General features: G+C 38.6%; 1 protein-coding gene and 2 pseudogenes across 3 annotated transcripts in view; 2 read left to right on the plus strand and 1 right to left on the minus strand.

Annotated features, from left to right (window-relative positions):
• Window positions 1-4,083: 4,083 nt before the first annotated feature.
• On the plus strand, window positions 4,084-5,984 carry LOC308395316 (serine protease 1-like; the record flags this gene model as incomplete). Its single annotated transcript, XM_080880117.1, has 6 exons — window positions 4,084-4,132; window positions 4,459-4,651; window positions 4,784-4,960; window positions 5,279-5,340; window positions 5,605-5,747; window positions 5,829-5,984. 6 exons carry the CDS (start codon window positions 4,084-4,086, stop codon window positions 5,982-5,984), a joined length of 780 nt encoding a protein of 259 aa, XP_080736243.1.
• A 5,707-nt stretch (window positions 5,985-11,691) lies between these two features.
• LOC308395327 (ras-related C3 botulinum toxin substrate 2-like) lies at window positions 11,692-14,103 on the minus strand (annotated as a pseudogene). Its single transcript has 5 exons — window positions 13,695-14,103; window positions 13,491-13,553; window positions 12,933-13,092; window positions 12,493-12,626; window positions 11,692-11,839 (listed from the first exon to the last, which is right to left on the minus strand). The product of its transcript is annotated as a ras-related C3 botulinum toxin substrate 2-like (transcript).
• Window positions 14,104-17,355: 3,252 nt separating this feature from the next.
• Window positions 17,356-18,052, plus strand: part of LOC308395323 (kallikrein-8-like) — an 88,818-nt pseudogene continuing 88,121 nt past the window's right edge. Inside the window, exon 1 of the transcript in view lies at window positions 17,356-17,402. The product of the transcript in view is annotated as a kallikrein-8-like (transcript). The remainder of the gene's footprint in view (window positions 17,403-18,052) is intronic.

The raw sequence follows: 18,052 nt of genomic DNA on the forward strand, positions 1-18,052 counted from the left end.
ACTTAGACATTGAGGGCTATCAGGAGGGACTATGCGCTTACCTGCCTCTCGGCCTGGGGCTCGGTCACTCAGGCGCAGCTGGGGGCCGGCGGAGCTCACGGGCGCGTCACTGCAACTCCCCCTGGCTTCTGCTCCGCGGCTGCTGAGTGAACCCTCATCTGGGACTCTCCTCAGCTCTTACTGGAACAGTGGCGCGGCTGCCCCTCTGTTGGTCTGCCATGGTCTCTTGTGTTCTGGGGGCCTCTGGATGTCTGGAGTTTTGATCTCCTCCATACCTGCTTCATACCCTGGAGGACGGGGCTGTGGCCCCCCCACACACTCCCTAGCAGATTGTTACATGGAGAAACCTTTGGAATACAAGCGCGCTGATCCACACAGGTATGCACACGGGTGTTCACTGCTCGTAGACTTAAATTACACCTTTCTTGGCTGCTACTTCGAAGCACATCTGTCCTGCGTGCTGCACAACAACATTGAATATTTAGTATTTACTGCTGTTTACACTTAGCTAGATTAATGCGATGGTGTTGTGTTTAGTATGTTGCTTTGTTTTTTTTTTGTTTTTTTGCTTGTTTTCTATTCTTCTCTCAACAGGTGATCCAGGAGATTTTTACTTTTTTTTCTCCCCCCCTTTCTCACTGTCCCTCTCCCCTTCTGTTTTTCCTTTCCTTCCTCTTTCTTTTCCTATCCCTCACTCATGTCTGTCCCGTCTGTAACATCTGAAAATAAAATATAATAAATAATAAAAACAAAGATCGACCAAATGGACCAATACGGCAATGCCACGATGATCCATTTGGCAAAGTAAATCCATTGGGTATCCTTGTTGGTCTTCAGACAACAATTCTGATGGTTAAAGAACCAAATGGGACAGGCAGAAAAAAAAAAGAAAAAAAAAAGAATTGAATAATAGATCAGCTCATTGTCACCAATATCTGACCAAGGTTTTTTTGTAAATATGGGACTGATATCTAATCAAACTATTGGATTAGTGGGTCCCTAATACTAATAGCCTATGCAAAATAAACAAATAAAAATCTCTTCCAAGGTTGTTAGTGAGTTAAATTTTGTTTGAACAATTATTGCACACTTTCTGTAAATCCAGTAAACTTCATTTCACTTCTCAAATATCACTGTGTGTGTCTGTTTAACTGACATTTTTTATTGTAACAACCAACGATTTATACAGGAAAATAATGACTATTAACAATGTTGCCCAAACTTTTGCATCCCACTGTACGTTATACTAACAGTGGACTATTGCAGGCTGCTCTTTTCTTACTTCTTTACTGATTCATCTCACATCTACTCTCTCTACTCTGCATCATCGCACTTTATATTTTTCTTTTCTTTCCCCCGTGTCCTTCTCTATTCCTTTTTCATCTTCCTTTTCTGATTCCATCTTATAATATTCTCAGCCACAGCCTCTCAGAACAATCAGTCAATATGATCTGTCATCAAAAATAAAAGGCTCAAAGTTAATATTACAATGACTTCTCAAATAAGTATTTTGAAATTATGGTCAGTGATCATAAAATATCCTCCACAGCGTTTGCCATGACACTGAAAATTGAGCACAGATACTTCCTGTTTCGAGTGATCATCTGTTAGTTGCTCATGTGCACGAGTCATGTAGCACCAAGAGACTGATTAAATGTTAGAACAGGAGACTGTGCAGCACCCACTGGACCATAGTACATGTAGAGCACTTTTAGAACGGTAAACACGACTGTTGAGTGAATTTATGGTGACATACATGGCACAGTCTGACAAAAATACTATTAGCAACAATTTCATTCTTCCTCCAAAGTGTGCAGCACTCATACTGTGCAAAACAAAATCCCCAAATGCCAAAATGGAACAGAACAAAATAAAAACCTTGAAAAACAACAACTCTATGAATAAAGTCTTCTGTTTTCACAGACAGTGAAAGAATCAGAGAGAAAGAAGTGTCATGAGAAACAAAACAGATGGTTTTATCAGGTGGGAGTGGGAAAACTGCATAACGCTCTCTCTTCACTTCCTCATCTCACCTGTTTTGTCTCTCTGTCCTCAACTATATGTACATTATTACACTGTGGTAATATTTAATCAAGTTTAGGGAGGAAGGTGACAGACTCTCTCTGCTTGCCTCTGTTTGATTAGCTAACAGCAAAATGCTGCTAAATGCAGAAAGTTTGGAAGTAAAGCAAACAAAGCAGCAGCAGAGCCAACAGAGCCAAACTAGAACCACATATCTAGTGGTTCTAGTTTCACTTGTAAAGAAACATTGTGCACACACACACACACACAAGGACCATGTTAACGTTTCACACTCTCAGGAACCGAAGCTGTAGGACATAACTCTAGTCTGATATGTTATATACTGCAGGTGAAACTGCACAACACAACAGCTGTGTCAGGCTCTTTCTTGTTCACCTTCAGTTGACTCAGCTCATATTTCACTGCTGTGGTTTAAACTCCTATTTGCTTTGAAAAGACAATGACAAGAAAACACAATTATGGATTGGATTATTGTAATTATGATATTCAAAAAACACATTTTAAAGAAAATACATGATTGTATTTTATACAATAATACATAAACGTTGTGCCTGCACCGAGTGGATAGTCAAACAAATTGAATCATCATACATACATTATTGTATATTTATTACTTCATTTTTTTATTCTTATCGCTTTTTTATTATAGCACTAGGAATTAACAATAAGGGAAGGATTCTGGATCAGCGCCATGATGCAAACTTGTGGTCACAGTTTGAGTATGTGAGCGAGAGGAGCAGCGGAGGAGAGGAATTGGACTTTTCTGTGAGAGAGTGGAGCATGTTGGACCCTTTCCCTGTTTCCTTTGGACCCTGGAGCCCCGGACCGCCTTTTCACTGGCACTCTGTACATATATTCACCTGGTGTTTTCTCACTGTAAATAAACGCACTGTCTTCTTTCACAAGGAATTCCTGGTGTGCGCCTGAGTCCGTCTAAAGAACGTGTCAGAAAGTGTTACAGACTAGTTGAGAAAAACTGCTGCATATGTTTTTAGTCCGGGTAAGAAAAAAATAAAACTAAAAATTTAATCTTCTGTTGCACCATCTGAGCCCATAGCAGAACCTTTGAAACATCATCATATGTGACAACAGTCAAGACAAAGGCCACTTTAATTTACATAGCAAAATATCACAAATTTGACCCAAAAGGCTTTGTCACCTGGACACATCACAAACTGATCTGAAACAGCACAGAGTGAATATCAGAAAAATATGATGAAAAATCAAAGAAACAAACTGATTATTATTAAAATTGTGCTGTTATTAAAAAGCTAGGAATATGATCAGGGAGGATGTCAAACAACTTTTTATCCAAGAATTGATTTATATTTGATTATGAGTATTATTATTTATCCATGCGAACATGAATGACTAAGCTGCGCTGAAAGAATAAGAAATACCAACAAAAACTTAGAAAGTAGTAGCTGACCACTGAAAGAGGCACAGAGAAAGGTTTTAAGGCTGTTACCACAACTGATATGTGTTGCTTCTTGAAAATGTTGCTTCTCATAAGCAAGTATTGAACTGAACAGGAAATTCTAAGGCCCCGAGTTTTGTGCTCAGTGAGCCAGACGTAGTTGTTCAGCAGTATCACTTATTAAAATACAGGAAAGTGCAATACAAAATACAAACAAAAAAGAAAATAAACACATTGTTAAATGAAGTCAGTCAATATCTTGCTAATTGAAGAACAGATGTTTTATAGTTTTTCCTTTATGCTACTCTTAGAAAAAGATATACACACACCCTAAAAAGTTGTGTGTGTATAAATTAACTTCAACTTTGAAATTATTCTGTTAAAAAACAACTTATTTTAACAAATGCAGTATCATTTCCTGGAGTATGTGGATGACAAAGACTACAAATAATGAGGACACTTTTTTGTTAAGATGAAGAGATGTTCAACATTTGCATGAAAACTGTCCCAACGAACCAATGGGGTTTTGTTGATAACATTAGGCTCTTTGATTGGTGGATCCATCACTAACACAGTGAGAACAGGCTTAAAAGGGTCCCAGCACAGCATTCACTGCAAGCTGAATGACAGCAATGGCTCATCTGAAGTTCCTCCTTCTCCTCCTGTGGGTTGGTAAGTGAACTACTGCACTCACTTCCTGTGCTTGTTTGAACTTTGTCTGTTTGAACTGTTCCTTAGGTTATGACACATCTATGTTAATAAAGGCTTGTTTTGTGTTAATATCATGTATGTCCTTCTAATTCTTTGTTTCTCCTTTGATATCAGTTTTGTACATTTGTCAGAATTTCCCAGTATCAGGAACACTCGCTCATACAATATGTTTGAATTTCATCAGTTATTTATGATAAATCTTTTCAGCCAAACAACTGGCTGAGAAAGATAATGTTGTTCAGACAGTGAACCAACTATTTGTAAGTAAATTACTGGGCTTATTTCAGGTGTCACAGAGAGCGCAGTCCTGGATTTACACAAAAGAATCTTCAACGGTTATGACTGTGAAAACACCAAGCATCTGTACCATGTGAAAATAACTGCAACCAAAGGAACAGCTGTTTCTCGATGTGGAGGCTCTCTGATCCACAGAGAGTGGGTTCTAACTGCAGCTCACTGTTGGATAGATCAACCTGGATGGTGAGAAAATGAGAATTTCACTTAAAACTTAAGATTAGACAGAATCGAAAAGGCCAGAGGCAAAAATCATTACTGATATTTGTTCTTTATTTTCATAATAAAGACTTTGTTATAACCATTTCCATTGTTTAGGACTATGTCTGCATATGTAGGAATTCATCCAGGTCCAGGAAGTATGGTTGCAATTAAGGATCACCAAATCTTTGAGGACCAAACAGGAAAACATGACATCATGCTACTGAAAATCTCACCGGCATCGATCAGGACTGACCCTGTTCAGTTACCTGATTGTACCGTTCCTCCGAACATGTGAGTTCCAACACAAGCATGATAGGTTTTCTTTTTAAACTGTCGTTGTAACCTGAATTATTTAGATTTTCTTACATGCTTAAAGCAAATCTGCAAGTATGCTTTAGAATGAGAATAAGACTCTTTACTTTAGGAGATGCATTCATGACCCAGAGTAAAGGACAATAAAATATGAGAGTGGCATAAAATTCAGAGAATAATCAGAAATTTAATGTTTAATTTTTGAATCCTCAAAGTTAATTTAGCTTTAGTCATAGTGAACTGGAAATACTCACAACACATGGATGGACTAATTAATTATTATTCTTTAATTTGTAGAGGAAATGAAATTAAAATTGCAGGCCTTGGTGGTTATCTAGTAGATCTACAGAACATCGCACGTAAGACCTATTTTATTTTATTTTTTCATTTTTCTAGCTTACTTTAGAATTTGATTTTGGCTTGTGAACCTTTTTAATTTTACAACTGTGATGACATGCAGTATTTATTTGATTTTATGGTGGATATACTCTCAGTTTCCCTCCTTTTTAAATGCTGCTCAGCTTCACACATTTTGTTCCAGAAATGAGTGAAAGCGTGTTTCTGATCTGATTTCATTGCATGAAACACTGAGTAGCTTTTGTTCTTTTCCTCTTTTTTTTTAGTCCCTGATGAACCGCCTCATCTCAGGTGTGCAAAGATGCATGTTGTTAACTGTGAGCTTAATCTCACTCCATGTGATTTACCATTATTATGGCCAAATGGAAACACGATGTGTTATGAAGAAGCTGGAGTGGACACATGTCCGGTGAGCTGCCATGCTGCTAACGTTTACTCTCCATTATCAGATGTTTTAAAATAAACCTATGGATTATATTTTCTTTCTCAGGGTGATTCTGGTGGTGGAGTGTTATTCAACAACACGATTTATGGTGTTCATGTTGGAAGTGAGGAATGTGTCTGTAGCGGATCAGCTGTTTCTCTGAAGGTCTGCTCTTACATTGGTTGGATAAAAAACTTCATTACACCAAATAATGGAAAATAATTCAATTAAATAAGATTTCAAGAAAAAAAATTAAACAATCAGCTCTACAAGAAATATGTGTGGTGTGATTTGTTTCTATCCCAGAACTACTTTTTCTCAGAAATGTAAATTTATGTGTATAAAACCACACACCTTATGTGTGGTGTGAATATAGTTTCAGATAGTAGATCATTTTGTTCTTCAGAAACTGTGAAATTGACACTGTGAAGATGGAAACCGGGTTCGTGACATGCCATCAATCAGCTGCAGGACACCTAATGATGAAACACCACTTCATAAGTCAGAATAACATTTTGGAAAGGATGGACTGGACGGAAAGGAAAATTCGGAGGTCATCAAGAGTCACCTCTAAGTCCTCCAGCGCATCATCTGTGAGCGGACAAGAAACTGCTGCTAAAATTGCTGCAGCTCAAGCAACATTGAAAATCATACATGAACAACAGTGTCAGCAAGCAGAGCTTCTGCAGCTGGAAGCTGAAAATAAAAGACAGATTGCAGAATAAACAGCTGAGGCCTGTAGATGATGTTTAAGGATGGAGGAAGAAGAAGCACAGTTGCAAGCAAAACTTGAGGTTGAAAATGCTGCCAGGCGAAAGGTTTTGGAAGAGAAGTGCAAGGAACTGGAGTGATTGGAAGCACTCAAACAGTTAAGGCTGCTAAGGCATCCATGCAAGTGTAAAAGCAAGAGCAAGATGAAGATTCAGGAGAAGAAATTAAGCAGTTACTACTTGCATGAAAATCTGAAAGGGAAAAGGAAGGAGACTCAAGTCATCACACAAGTCACATATGTAACTCACATATGTGACAGATGTTCACCACAACAAGCTATTATACAGCCACAGCATGACGGTAGCATTGCAGCACTTGCCATAGCAGATTCTATTAGTGCTAGTCATCTTCCTATGCCAAAGCCAACTACATTCAGTTGTGACCCACCAAAGTATAAGAACTGGAAAGCTGCCTTTCAAACTTTGATCAAAAGAAAAAAACACACCAGCCTCTGAGAAAATCTACTATTTGTGCAAGTACGTTAGTGGACCAGCTAAGAAGGCTGTTGAAAACTATTTCCTGTTAGGCACTGAGGCTGCTTATAAAGCACCATGGGAAGTTTTAGATGAGAGATTTGAAAACTCTTTTCTTATTGTCAAAGCCTTTAGAGATAAACTTAGTGCATGGCCTAGAATTGGCTCCAAGGACAGTTTAGAACTTAAGTGTTTGTAGACTTCCAGCGTAGCTGTGAAGCTGCTGAAAGCCAGATTAAGGGTCTACAGGTCCTTAATGACTATAATGAGAATCAAAAAAATCCTCTCTAAGCTTCATGATGGGCTGACTTCAAGGTGGAACAGAAAGGTCTCGATGATAGAAGAGAAGACTTCCAAGCTTAGCCAGTTTGTGCAGTTTCTCATAAGGGAGGCCAGGATTGCATGTAATGTTGTGATTTCACTCCATGCCTTGAAACAGTGTGATGGAGAAGGCCAAAGCACAGTGGCCGGGGTGGGTATCTTGCTGTCTGTGCGTTGGAGTTTTTCCCAATGGGAGAGAGGAACAGGTCCTGTGCTTTTGGTTCAAGAAACGGGTCCTGACAGTTGTCTGTGTGCCGAATGACAGTTCAGAGTACCCGGCTGTCTTGGAGTCCCTGAGTGGGCTGCTTGAGGTTGCTCCACCTGGGGCCTCTTATATCTTATTGAGAAACTTGGGTGCTCATGTGGGCAATGACATGAGCACCCAAATAAGGGCTATGGTTACCGTGATCATTTACAAATATCTCTAAATCACAGAAAATACTAAAAACTCTTAAATTTTTTATCGCATAAAAGTGATTTTTGAGTAGAAATAAAAAGATGGTTTTTGCACTAGGATTTGTAGTGGTCTGAAACTTACACAGACTGCAATTTTCCTCATTATGACACAATGCCAAATCTTACACTTCAAAACCCTTCGTTTAGGCTGACTGGCATCTGACTATTTAGACCTGTTTTCTCTTGTATTTCCCTGCCTAAGGTTTCTGACCGAAAAGAAGAATCCTGATACAAGCCGCAAGCAAACATGTATATGAATCTACAGCCTGCAGAAAAGAGTGATGCATGCATGCAGTACAGTAACATTCAAAAACACATGGACTGCTCAGGATTAACTGACTAAAACCACAATGCCAGTTGCTGGGATAGATTGTAAAAAAGTACTCTGGATTCACCCCAGTGTCATCTCCCTGGTTTCAGTATGATGGCTAAAAATGATTTGTAGATGGATGGATAGATATCTCTTCACTGATGTCAACATCATAGACTCAGATGATAAATGGTAAATGATCTGATTGGTATATAGTGCTTTTCTACTCTCCAAGAGCACTCAAAGCGCTTTATATAACATGCCCCATTCACATATTCATACAAGCACTTTCTCCTATTCTGAAGTGCATTGTATTTAACATTCACACACACATTCATGCTTCAATTGATACATCGAAGAGCAACTTGGGGTTAGGATCTGGGTCAATAATGAAGAAAATTATGTTGTCCTTCGCATGATTAAAAAAAACCTCTGATCATTCTGGCAAAACCTCACAAAATAACTAAAGTTGTATCTTTGCTGAAAGCCACACATCTTCATGATCGCAAAGAAACAGTAAACATGATAAGCATTTATGAGCTTTCAGCACACAACAAAACTGAAAATACAGTGGACATATAGATCATGTGGACAACTGCTGCTGTTTGCAAGAACTGGAGGACACTTTGAAATAACTGTAAATTTGTTACCTGATCAAAATTTTTTTTAGCTATACATATTTCAAAAAATTAAAAAAACATAACACTTATTAACAAAACATATAAAAAAAACATTTCATTCACAAAGAGATGAATTTCATTCCTTTGTGTGTGTGTGTGTGTGTGTGTGTGTGTGTGTGTGTGTGTGTGTGTGTGTGTGTGTGTGTGTGTGTGTGTGTGTGTGTGATATGATATAAGTGCTCTATTTTATTAAGCTATTTCCAAGGTCACAAACAGAATTTTAGGCTTGCAGACTAATGTTAAAGTTTAACTTTTTGGAACTGCAAGTATGCTTGTATACCATCTGTAGGAGGGACAATGGGTTGACCCTGCTATAATTTTCTTGAGCAACTGTGTGTTCAGAGGCCCAGGCTGACTGGCTGCCTATGCACCATCCCATTAGTTAAGTAGTTGTGAGGCATTGTGGGGATCAGAGAAGGACAGTCATCAATCAATCATTTCACAGAATTACTTGATTTGTAAACACAGTAGGGTTCTGAGACATTGTGGTAAATGGCCTTCTTCCGATATTGCACTTTTCTATTCAAAGCACTCTATACAAGATAAGCAATTTCTTTCTGTGCTTAAGTGCTTCCTATCTAACATCCTAACAACATAGCTAGGATGATTGGGATGGGTATAAAAAAACAGAACTAAGTTAACCGCAATCTGCAATCTACTGACATCCAGTGGTGAAAATTTTACACACCATAACATCAGTGAACTCAGGAACACCGCATGCAGAACACCGTTCCAGAAACATATTTTTGAGGTCAGACACTGATGATGGATGAGCTTAAAGTCTCTGCTCTAATTCATCCCAAAGGTGTTCTGACGGGCAGAGGTCAGGACTCAGGGTGGAGCCCAACTCCACAAAAACAACCCCACGTCATGAGCCCCGCTCCACCAAACTTTACACTTTGCACAATGCAGTCAAACAAGTACCATTTTCCTGCTAACTGCCAAAAGCAGACTCATCTATCAGATTGCGACATGGAGAAGCGTGAGCCCGGGGTAACAAGCACTGAGTTATCTAAGAACTGTCTTCTGTTCACAAAAGGAATCTACACTTCCAACTGCAAACATGTCTTGAACACACACACACACGTACACCAACATATACTTTTATGGTATTACATAGATGTGCTTGTCTGTCAAATTAAACTGTTATATTCAAATGGGCTCAATCTCAAAAAATGTTATTGTTTGACAGTAGTTTATCTATATTGCCTCTTTCATATCAGATTTTGTATGTTAACTGAATTTTTTTGTGTCCTTTCTTAAACCGATGGTGATTTGCTAATAGGGTCATTTTGTCTCAACTCAAACAATTTTTAGAATTTTTCCTGGTCCTTCCAACCATGAAATTAAATCAGGATCTGTCATCAGGGAAATGTACCACAAAAAATTCTAGGTATGGTCTAGTTAAATTATATTATTAAAAAAAAACGTATTTAAGGTCCCATATTTGAGCAAACACCAAAAAGAATTTGAAAAGTACTCTACATGTTTTATTTTGTCCATTCGTCCATTGTCTTCTGTGTATCCTTAATAGGGTCATAACTATAAACCATTCAGAAAAAATGACCAAATGTTTTGCAGTGTGGCGGTCCACGTCCATGTTGATTTCTTGTCTATGGAATTAATTTCTGTTACTGTCAGTCTCCTGAAAATTACAATACCACTACAATACAATACTAACTGGCAAGAGAAAATATTTTGTGAATGAAACATAATTCATGTTCATTATTATTGTTATTATTATTATTATTATAACAATAATAATAATAATAATTATTATTATTATTATTACATGAATGCCTATACTTTCATTGATATTTGGAAAGTAGTAAAATATTTTTTACTACTACTGTATAGTTAAGAGTTTAATGATAATGTATTATCATATATTATTGCTTATTTATTTTTACAGTATCCACTAGAACAGCGGCATATGGAGCCTCTTGCAGAAAGGCAGAGAGGATGACAGTCATCATCCTGGCAAACTAACCACAAAATATCAAAGTTAACCTAATAATTCAAGAGGAAAATATTCCACATCAGTTTTATATGGACTAACATTACTGTTCTGTTATGAGTTTAAGATTGAGCTTCTTTTAAATGCTTTATATTCAGTTTAATCTTCAGTCGCACTGGGGATTAATAAAGTAAACAATCTCTCTGTATGCCTGTGTAGCTATCTATATTATAAGACATTAAACTGTATTAATTAAATAACAAATAAAATCACAGCTGAAGACTTGAGCACCATGTGACATGATTAACTGTTCGCAGGATTACTAAAATGATTGAAACATGAAGGTGTTTTGGCAAAAAAGCTGGTCAAACATTAAACTGCAAAACTGAAAGTGCTGCTTGAGTCTGAACATTTTCAACTCACCACCAGAAAAAGATGCTGTTCTCCACAATATGTAAATAAGGATAGAGTATAGGCGATATCAGCAGCTGTATCAAAATGAGAATTTTATATCCCCCATAGTTGAGTATAGGCATTCACTCCAAAACGTCACATGTTGTGGAGAAATAATGTGAATCTTTTGTGCAATCAAATGTTTTATTTTTATTTTAATAGCACAACAAATAATACATTTGTTAATAAATCTTATTCAGACACAAGTTTGCTTGTTGCTTGCTTCCTCACAAACGACCATTTCTGCTCCTTACATTCATCACCCTGAAAACAGCACAGTGAACAAATCATACTGAAACACCGTGTTTATTTCAGTTACAAAAGTTATTTTTATTTTAGGTTTCATGAAACACATATATATTGTTGGCAGTACTTTAGATGAAGGTAGCATGCTGCTCTCAGACTTACACTTAAACTCAAAGGGTCTATAATCTCTAAACATATATATGCTACAAAGAAATCCTGTCTGGGCAGCGTCTGGATTTGGACTTAAGAGCTCGTTGGCATTTCTAAAACAATAGCAAACCTGCACACCATACATTGTTTGGTTTTTTGTTTTGTTTAAAGTTGTAGATATACATTAGAGACATGGCAGATTTGCATATATTCTTCAGGGTCTGCAGTCCTTTTCTCTTCTTCTGTGCTCCTGTGAGAATCTAAAACAAAGGTCACATAAATCATGGGGTTAAATTGATGCCTGTGGGACAAAATTACTCCAACAATATTCAGGACAAATTTATTTTTCCTCTGCAAAAAAATGAAATTGAGTACAAAGCATGTGAAACTTTTCTGTCTTGTGTTGTGTTCATTTATGTCTTTTCTTTTCTCTTTAATGTTTCTGTCCATTATATGTGCAAGAACAAACTTCTGAATCACCTCTTAGTGATAAGTGTCTACAGTTTCCTTTCTCGTTTGGCTCTGGACGAAGGCAGTCGCACTTTTCTCCTCTCCCTCTTCCTTCTCTTTCCTGCTTGGCTTCTCAATGTCCTTGTTTAATCTCGTCTACTTTTCTACTTTTGCCCTAGATGACTCTCACGGTCTGTTACAACCTAAAAGAGGAATTATGGATTTGAACAACTGGTCTGATTGCAACTGAGTCCAATTTCACTGCAGATGTAAACATTGCATGTGACAAATAAAAGGCTTGATTGAATAGCTTCAGACTTATGTTCAAAGAAAAGAAAAGAAGCCCTCAAACCTCTGCTCTACTTTATGTGTTGATTTAATGAGCGAGTTCACTTTGTTTCTCTCTTCTCTCAAACGTCTAATCTCTCTTCCTCCTCTTCCTCTGTGTTTTATTCAGTCGTACCGTTTACAGCAGCGAGCAGGGCTTCTTCTTGACCTTGGCGGGCTGAGGGCAGAGGACGGCACGAATGGCCTCATCAAACACAGTCTTCAGACCACGCTGGGTCAAGGCTGAGCACTCCAGGTATTTGACTGCATCTATACATGCGAAGACACATATATGTTAATAAAAGAAGAGAAAGAACTACAAAGACAAAGTAAGAGAAGAAAGGTTTGCTGGTAGTGGAGAAGAATAAGTTCAACTTTCAAAGAACACTATAGTCAACTACAGCTACTATACTTTTACTGTGATGCCAGGAAATGAGGGGAATAACAAAAATTTGCAGAGGCAGTCAGGCTACAAAGTTCTCTAGCATCTTCATCTGCTAGTTTCATATCTTCACTGGTGAGGAGAGCTTCAAATCTTAAAGTGCTTTTCAAGCAAATAAAGTAAGAGTGACTGACCTATCTCCTTAGCCAGAGCTAGGCCCTGTGGATAGGTGATAGGCGCCAGCTTCTTGTCCTTCAGTTTCTCAATGGTATCCTTTTCATCCCTCAGATCCAGCTTAGTGCCAACCAGGATGATGGGCGTGGAGGGGCAGTGGTGACGGACCTCAGGGTACCACTGGCAGAATACAGAGTAAAGGAAAACTAAATAAGAGGCAAGAAAGGGGAACACGCAAAATCAAGGAACGTGTTAGAGGCAAAAAACAGAATCAAAGGTGGAGGGAGATGAAGCTCTGATGCCAGGTGTTACAGAAAGGTGGATGAAGGCATGAAAAACAAATGATATGCTGTAGCTATTAAAGATGAGAGAAATACATCATCCAACTTTCACCCACAGCATCAATCATTCATCCACATCAATTATTAGACCTGTTTAGGCTTTTTCTCCATTTTGTAATCCAAGTACCTATTTTTTTTCTCTATAATAAATTACTGCTTTTGTTCCGTTTGTTCTTTTTTACATTTTGTTCCTCGGCAGCTGAGAGACAGGCCTCATAAAAAACAGCCAAAACTCACCTTAGCTCTGACGTTCTCATAGGATGCCGGGCTAACCAGGGAGAAGCAGATTAGGAAAACATCCTGGATGGAGAGACAAGGAGACAAAGAATTAGAATAGCTGCTGCAGTTTTAATTAGCTGACATGTTATACAAGTTCTGTCTCTGTAACTTTATGTCCATTAGTTACTGTGTGTGCCTGTGTGAGTATGTGTGATTCTGTACCGTCTGTGGCTAGGACAGTGGGCGGAGCCTGTCATAATCTTCCTGTCCAGCTGTATCCCAGAGGCCCAGGTTGACCGGCTTGCTGTCCACCATCACATTAGCTGAATATTTGTCGAATCTGTGGGGAGAGTAGAGAAGGTCAGCGATCAGCCAACAAGTCATAGGCAACCTTTCATTTCATTGGTTATTCATTCATTCAACAATCTTTCAATTCACTGATTGTTTAACCAGTGAAACTCCTGTAATGGAGAAAAAAACAGGACCATACTTGAAATACCACTGTTCACAAAAACATTAACCAACAACATTACTTTGGTTAGTTTGACACAAAAGCCATCCTAACCATGTCTAGTAAGAGAGAATAATACATAATAAGGCAGGGCTGCCCCCGTGTGGTCTCATAGTAGAATAACAGTTTAATTTCTCATTTTTAAAAACTTGAGAAATTTCATCCAAAATGTATTCAGGCTCAAATGAAACTGATAACACAAATGTTTGCAGACACAGATGTTTTTTTTACAGAAAGAAAGAGACTAGTGTACCAGATTAATCCTGTTTTATGGCCTGTCCGAGGTCTACCCCGCCCTTTGCCTAATGACAGCTGGGATGGGCTTCAGCCTCCTTAATGACCCAGTAGTTAAAAAGATGGATGGATTTCCTGAAATAGAAAAGTCACTGAAATAACGTAAACTGTCAAACATAGAACAACTATGACAAACAGTCAACACTATCTGAGATCCTGCTGGTGGTTAGGGAGGATATACGTGATTCTGTTTGTTGTTTAAACATATTTATAGAGTTAAGAGTTCAGATTGCTGGAAGAACAACATTCACGCAGTCTGATTGCTGTTTTTCTCCCAAAATGTAGAAACACCTGCTAACCATGGCACACTCTGCTTTTCCATTAGGTCTGTGCAAATACTACTTAAGTACACTCATCCTCCTGTGCCATTAGTGATATTAACAGAGTGTATTTTTTGACATATATAATATAGTTAGTATAGTTATTATACTAGCCGTAGCTGCCCCGCTTATTTTAGACATTCACAATAAAAAAGTAAGCGATAATATTTCAATATCAAACGTCATAATTAAGGTCAACATCTAAATAATGCTGTGTACAGACTCACACAGGTGTTAAATTACAGCATAAACTTGCCTTAGACCTTCCTCCGTCATTCTCCTCCTAATTGTGCTCGGAGACACAGAAAACATATCGGCAATTACCCCTATGGTTATCCCGGACAGCACTAAAGTCCTGAGTGCTGCAGCCGGGATTTCAAGACGTGGACGACCAACATTTGAAGACTGTTCTTCCTCGGCGTATTCCAAACGAACACGGTGCTGAATTGATCTTAAACTTTCGACAATGCTGTCATCGATGCTAACATCTTGAAGAGCAATTATCATCCCAAGCATTTCAGAAACATCATCTAAACGACTCAAAACAGTATCTACAGGTAAATGATCCCTCTCTATCTGATCTGCTAAAATGAGCAGAATTGACTGAAGTTCACACCAGTCCGCCATCCTCCCTGACCTTTGACCTAGCACGTTTTTGCTACCTGTGGCAGCCGTCCGCGGAGCAGGTATCCAGGAAAACTAGTCGATAGTAAACGATCAGCCAATAGGCGCAAAAGTCAAGCCCACTTGTTGTGTGCCCACCTTATTACTAAATTAGGCAGAGCACTCTGAATTGAATCAGGACATAAAGCACGGTCTTTATGTTGCTTTATTGAACACTGTCCATCTTACAACTAGCCACTTAACGGGGCTTCCTTCGGACAACCACATCCGGTTCAAAGGTCATCACATTAAGACATAGCCATATCAATACATGACATCCCCCTTTTCCTTAGATTCAAACTTTAGTTGTAATAACTTTTATGTCTTTTTTTCCCCAACATTGAACATTCTTCTTGTCTTACTTTCTAACAATTATATAATCTAAATGTCTCACCACACATGTACCTTTCTTTTTTCAATATATACATGTCGAAATACACATATGAACTTGAAACTTGCCAAATGTAAGTTACCTCTTCACCTTAACATATTATAGTTCATTTCACCACAAAATCACGAAACCTCTCGGGTATCTTTTTAGCCCTCTGTGATCTACTTGGTCTCTCTGGCCCCTGGGAGCCCTCTTGTGGTGTTGGAGTGAAGGTGTCAGTCTTTGTGGGTGTTTCACCTTCCTCCCTTTCAGGTATTGTGTCATAGTGTCCTTCTCTGGTCTCATTTGTCTCGTATTTCTTCACATGTGTGGTATTCCGGTGATAGCGAGCTCCTGTTGGTGATTCAATAATGACTTGGTTTCCAGTTCTGCTTACAACTTTGTGTGGTGTTGTGTTGAATGGTGTTGTAAACTTGTCCACTTTGTCTTGTTGAACCAGCACTGTGTCTTCCTATTTTTATTTATTTTTATTTTATTTATTTTTATTTTTATTTTTATTTTATTTTTCTGAAATTACACACGTTAGCAACCGTAACGTGTGTAATTCCAGAAAAATAACAATCTCACCTGTCCTAAGGTTATTTTTCTCACCTCCTATCACTTCCTGTTCCAACACATGGTTGTGTTTTTGTGTAGCTTATCTGGATAGCCGAAATAACTAAAAACTTATAGATAACTTCTTATTTCATAGTTTAATCTTCACTTTTTTCATCCGAAGCACACTCTCTTGTATTCACTCCCTGTATTTTTAGGAATTCGCTACCTTAGCTTAGCTAAGCCAAATAACACACACCAATTAGTTAAACTACATGAATGTCTCAAAGCCATAAAGACCTGGATGACCTCTAATTTCTGCTTTTAAATTCAGATAAAACTGAGGTTATTGTACTCGGCCCTTAAAATCTTAGAAATATGGTATCTAACCAGATTCTTACCTTGGCCTCCAATAACGCTGTGAGGAACCTTGGAGTGAATTTTGACGAGGACATGTCCTTCATTGCACATATTAAACAACTATGTAAGACTGCTTTCCTCGATTTGAGCAACATCTCTAAAATTAGAAATATCCTGTCTCAGAGTGAAGCTGCAGTTATTACTTCCAGGTTGGACTACTGTAATTCATTATTATCAGGATGTCCTAAAAACTCCCTGAAAAGCCTTGTAGTACCATATCACCCTATTAGAGCACTTCACTCTCACACTGCAGGCTTACTTGTTGTTCCTAGAGTATTTAGAAGTAGAATACGAGGGACAGCCTTCAATTTTCAGGCCCCTCTTCTGTGGAACCAGCTTCCTGTTTGGACAGACACTATCTCTACTTTTAAGATTAGGCTTAAAACTTTCCAAAATATATAATTAGGGCTGGACCAGGTGAACCTGAATCCTCCCTTAGTTATGCTGCAATGCGGTGGGCTGCTGGGGGATTCCCATGGTGCACTGAGTATTTCTTCTTCAGTCACCTTTCTCACTCACTATGTGTTAACAGACCTCTCTGCACTGAATCATACTTGTTATTAATCTGTCTCTCTTCCACAGCATGTCTTTATCCTGTCTTCCTTCTCTCACCCCAACCGGTCCCAGCAGATGGCCCCGCCCCTCCCTGAGCCTGGTTCTGCTGGAGGTTTCTTCCTGTTAAAAGGGAGTTTTTCCTTCCCACTGTCGCCAAAGTGTTTGCTCAACTGAAAGGCAGTTGTTAGAGGGTGAATGGCAGGAACACTGTGTCTGCTGCCTCTTCTCTTGCCTCTGTATCAGTGAGTATTCAACAACAGTTTCTATATTTAACTGCAGGTTCTTACTGCATAATTCTGTCTGTATAATATGAAAATGATTCAATGCATCGAGTTATGCCAAACCTCACAGAAACTGTGCATGGTGGGTATTCTGAATTGCTGCTCAGCACATATATGCAGACCACAGTCAGAGCCTTACCCTCTGCTGCTTGAAGTCACACAGAGGTAACCCACTCGCTCTCTGTCAGCACGCAGTCGCAGACTCGTGAGCGAGGTTTTTTTTTTCTTTTGTTTTGCTCTTCTACTCTTAAGAGCTCCATTAGCCACACAGAGGGCACAATATGTTCTGCATTGCTTCTCAAAGTTAGCATTGGTTAGTGATCATGAGCTGTTTTAGGTTTATAAATCATTGGTTTACACCATATTCCTCTGAATTAATGTCACAAATTGACAAACTGACAGTGAGATACAGTGAAGCGTGTAGAACATGTAATTCAAATCAGAGCACGAGCAGAACAAGAGCATGAAGCTGAGATCAAACTTCATTTGCTTCCATCTATAAGGTGCAGGTCACTGAGGTCTTCTGACAGAAACCTGCTGGTGGTTCCTCGTTCTAGGCTGAAAACCAAAAGAGACTAAGTGTGTCTTCAAGGCTGTTGGCTGATAATCTA

The sequence above is a fragment of the Rhamphochromis sp. 'chilingali' genome (genome assembly GCF_963969265.1).
Source record: "Rhamphochromis sp. 'chilingali' genome assembly, chromosome: 4".
In the NCBI taxonomy this organism is placed as follows: Eukaryota; Metazoa; Chordata; class Actinopteri; order Cichliformes; family Cichlidae; genus Rhamphochromis; species Rhamphochromis sp. 'chilingali'.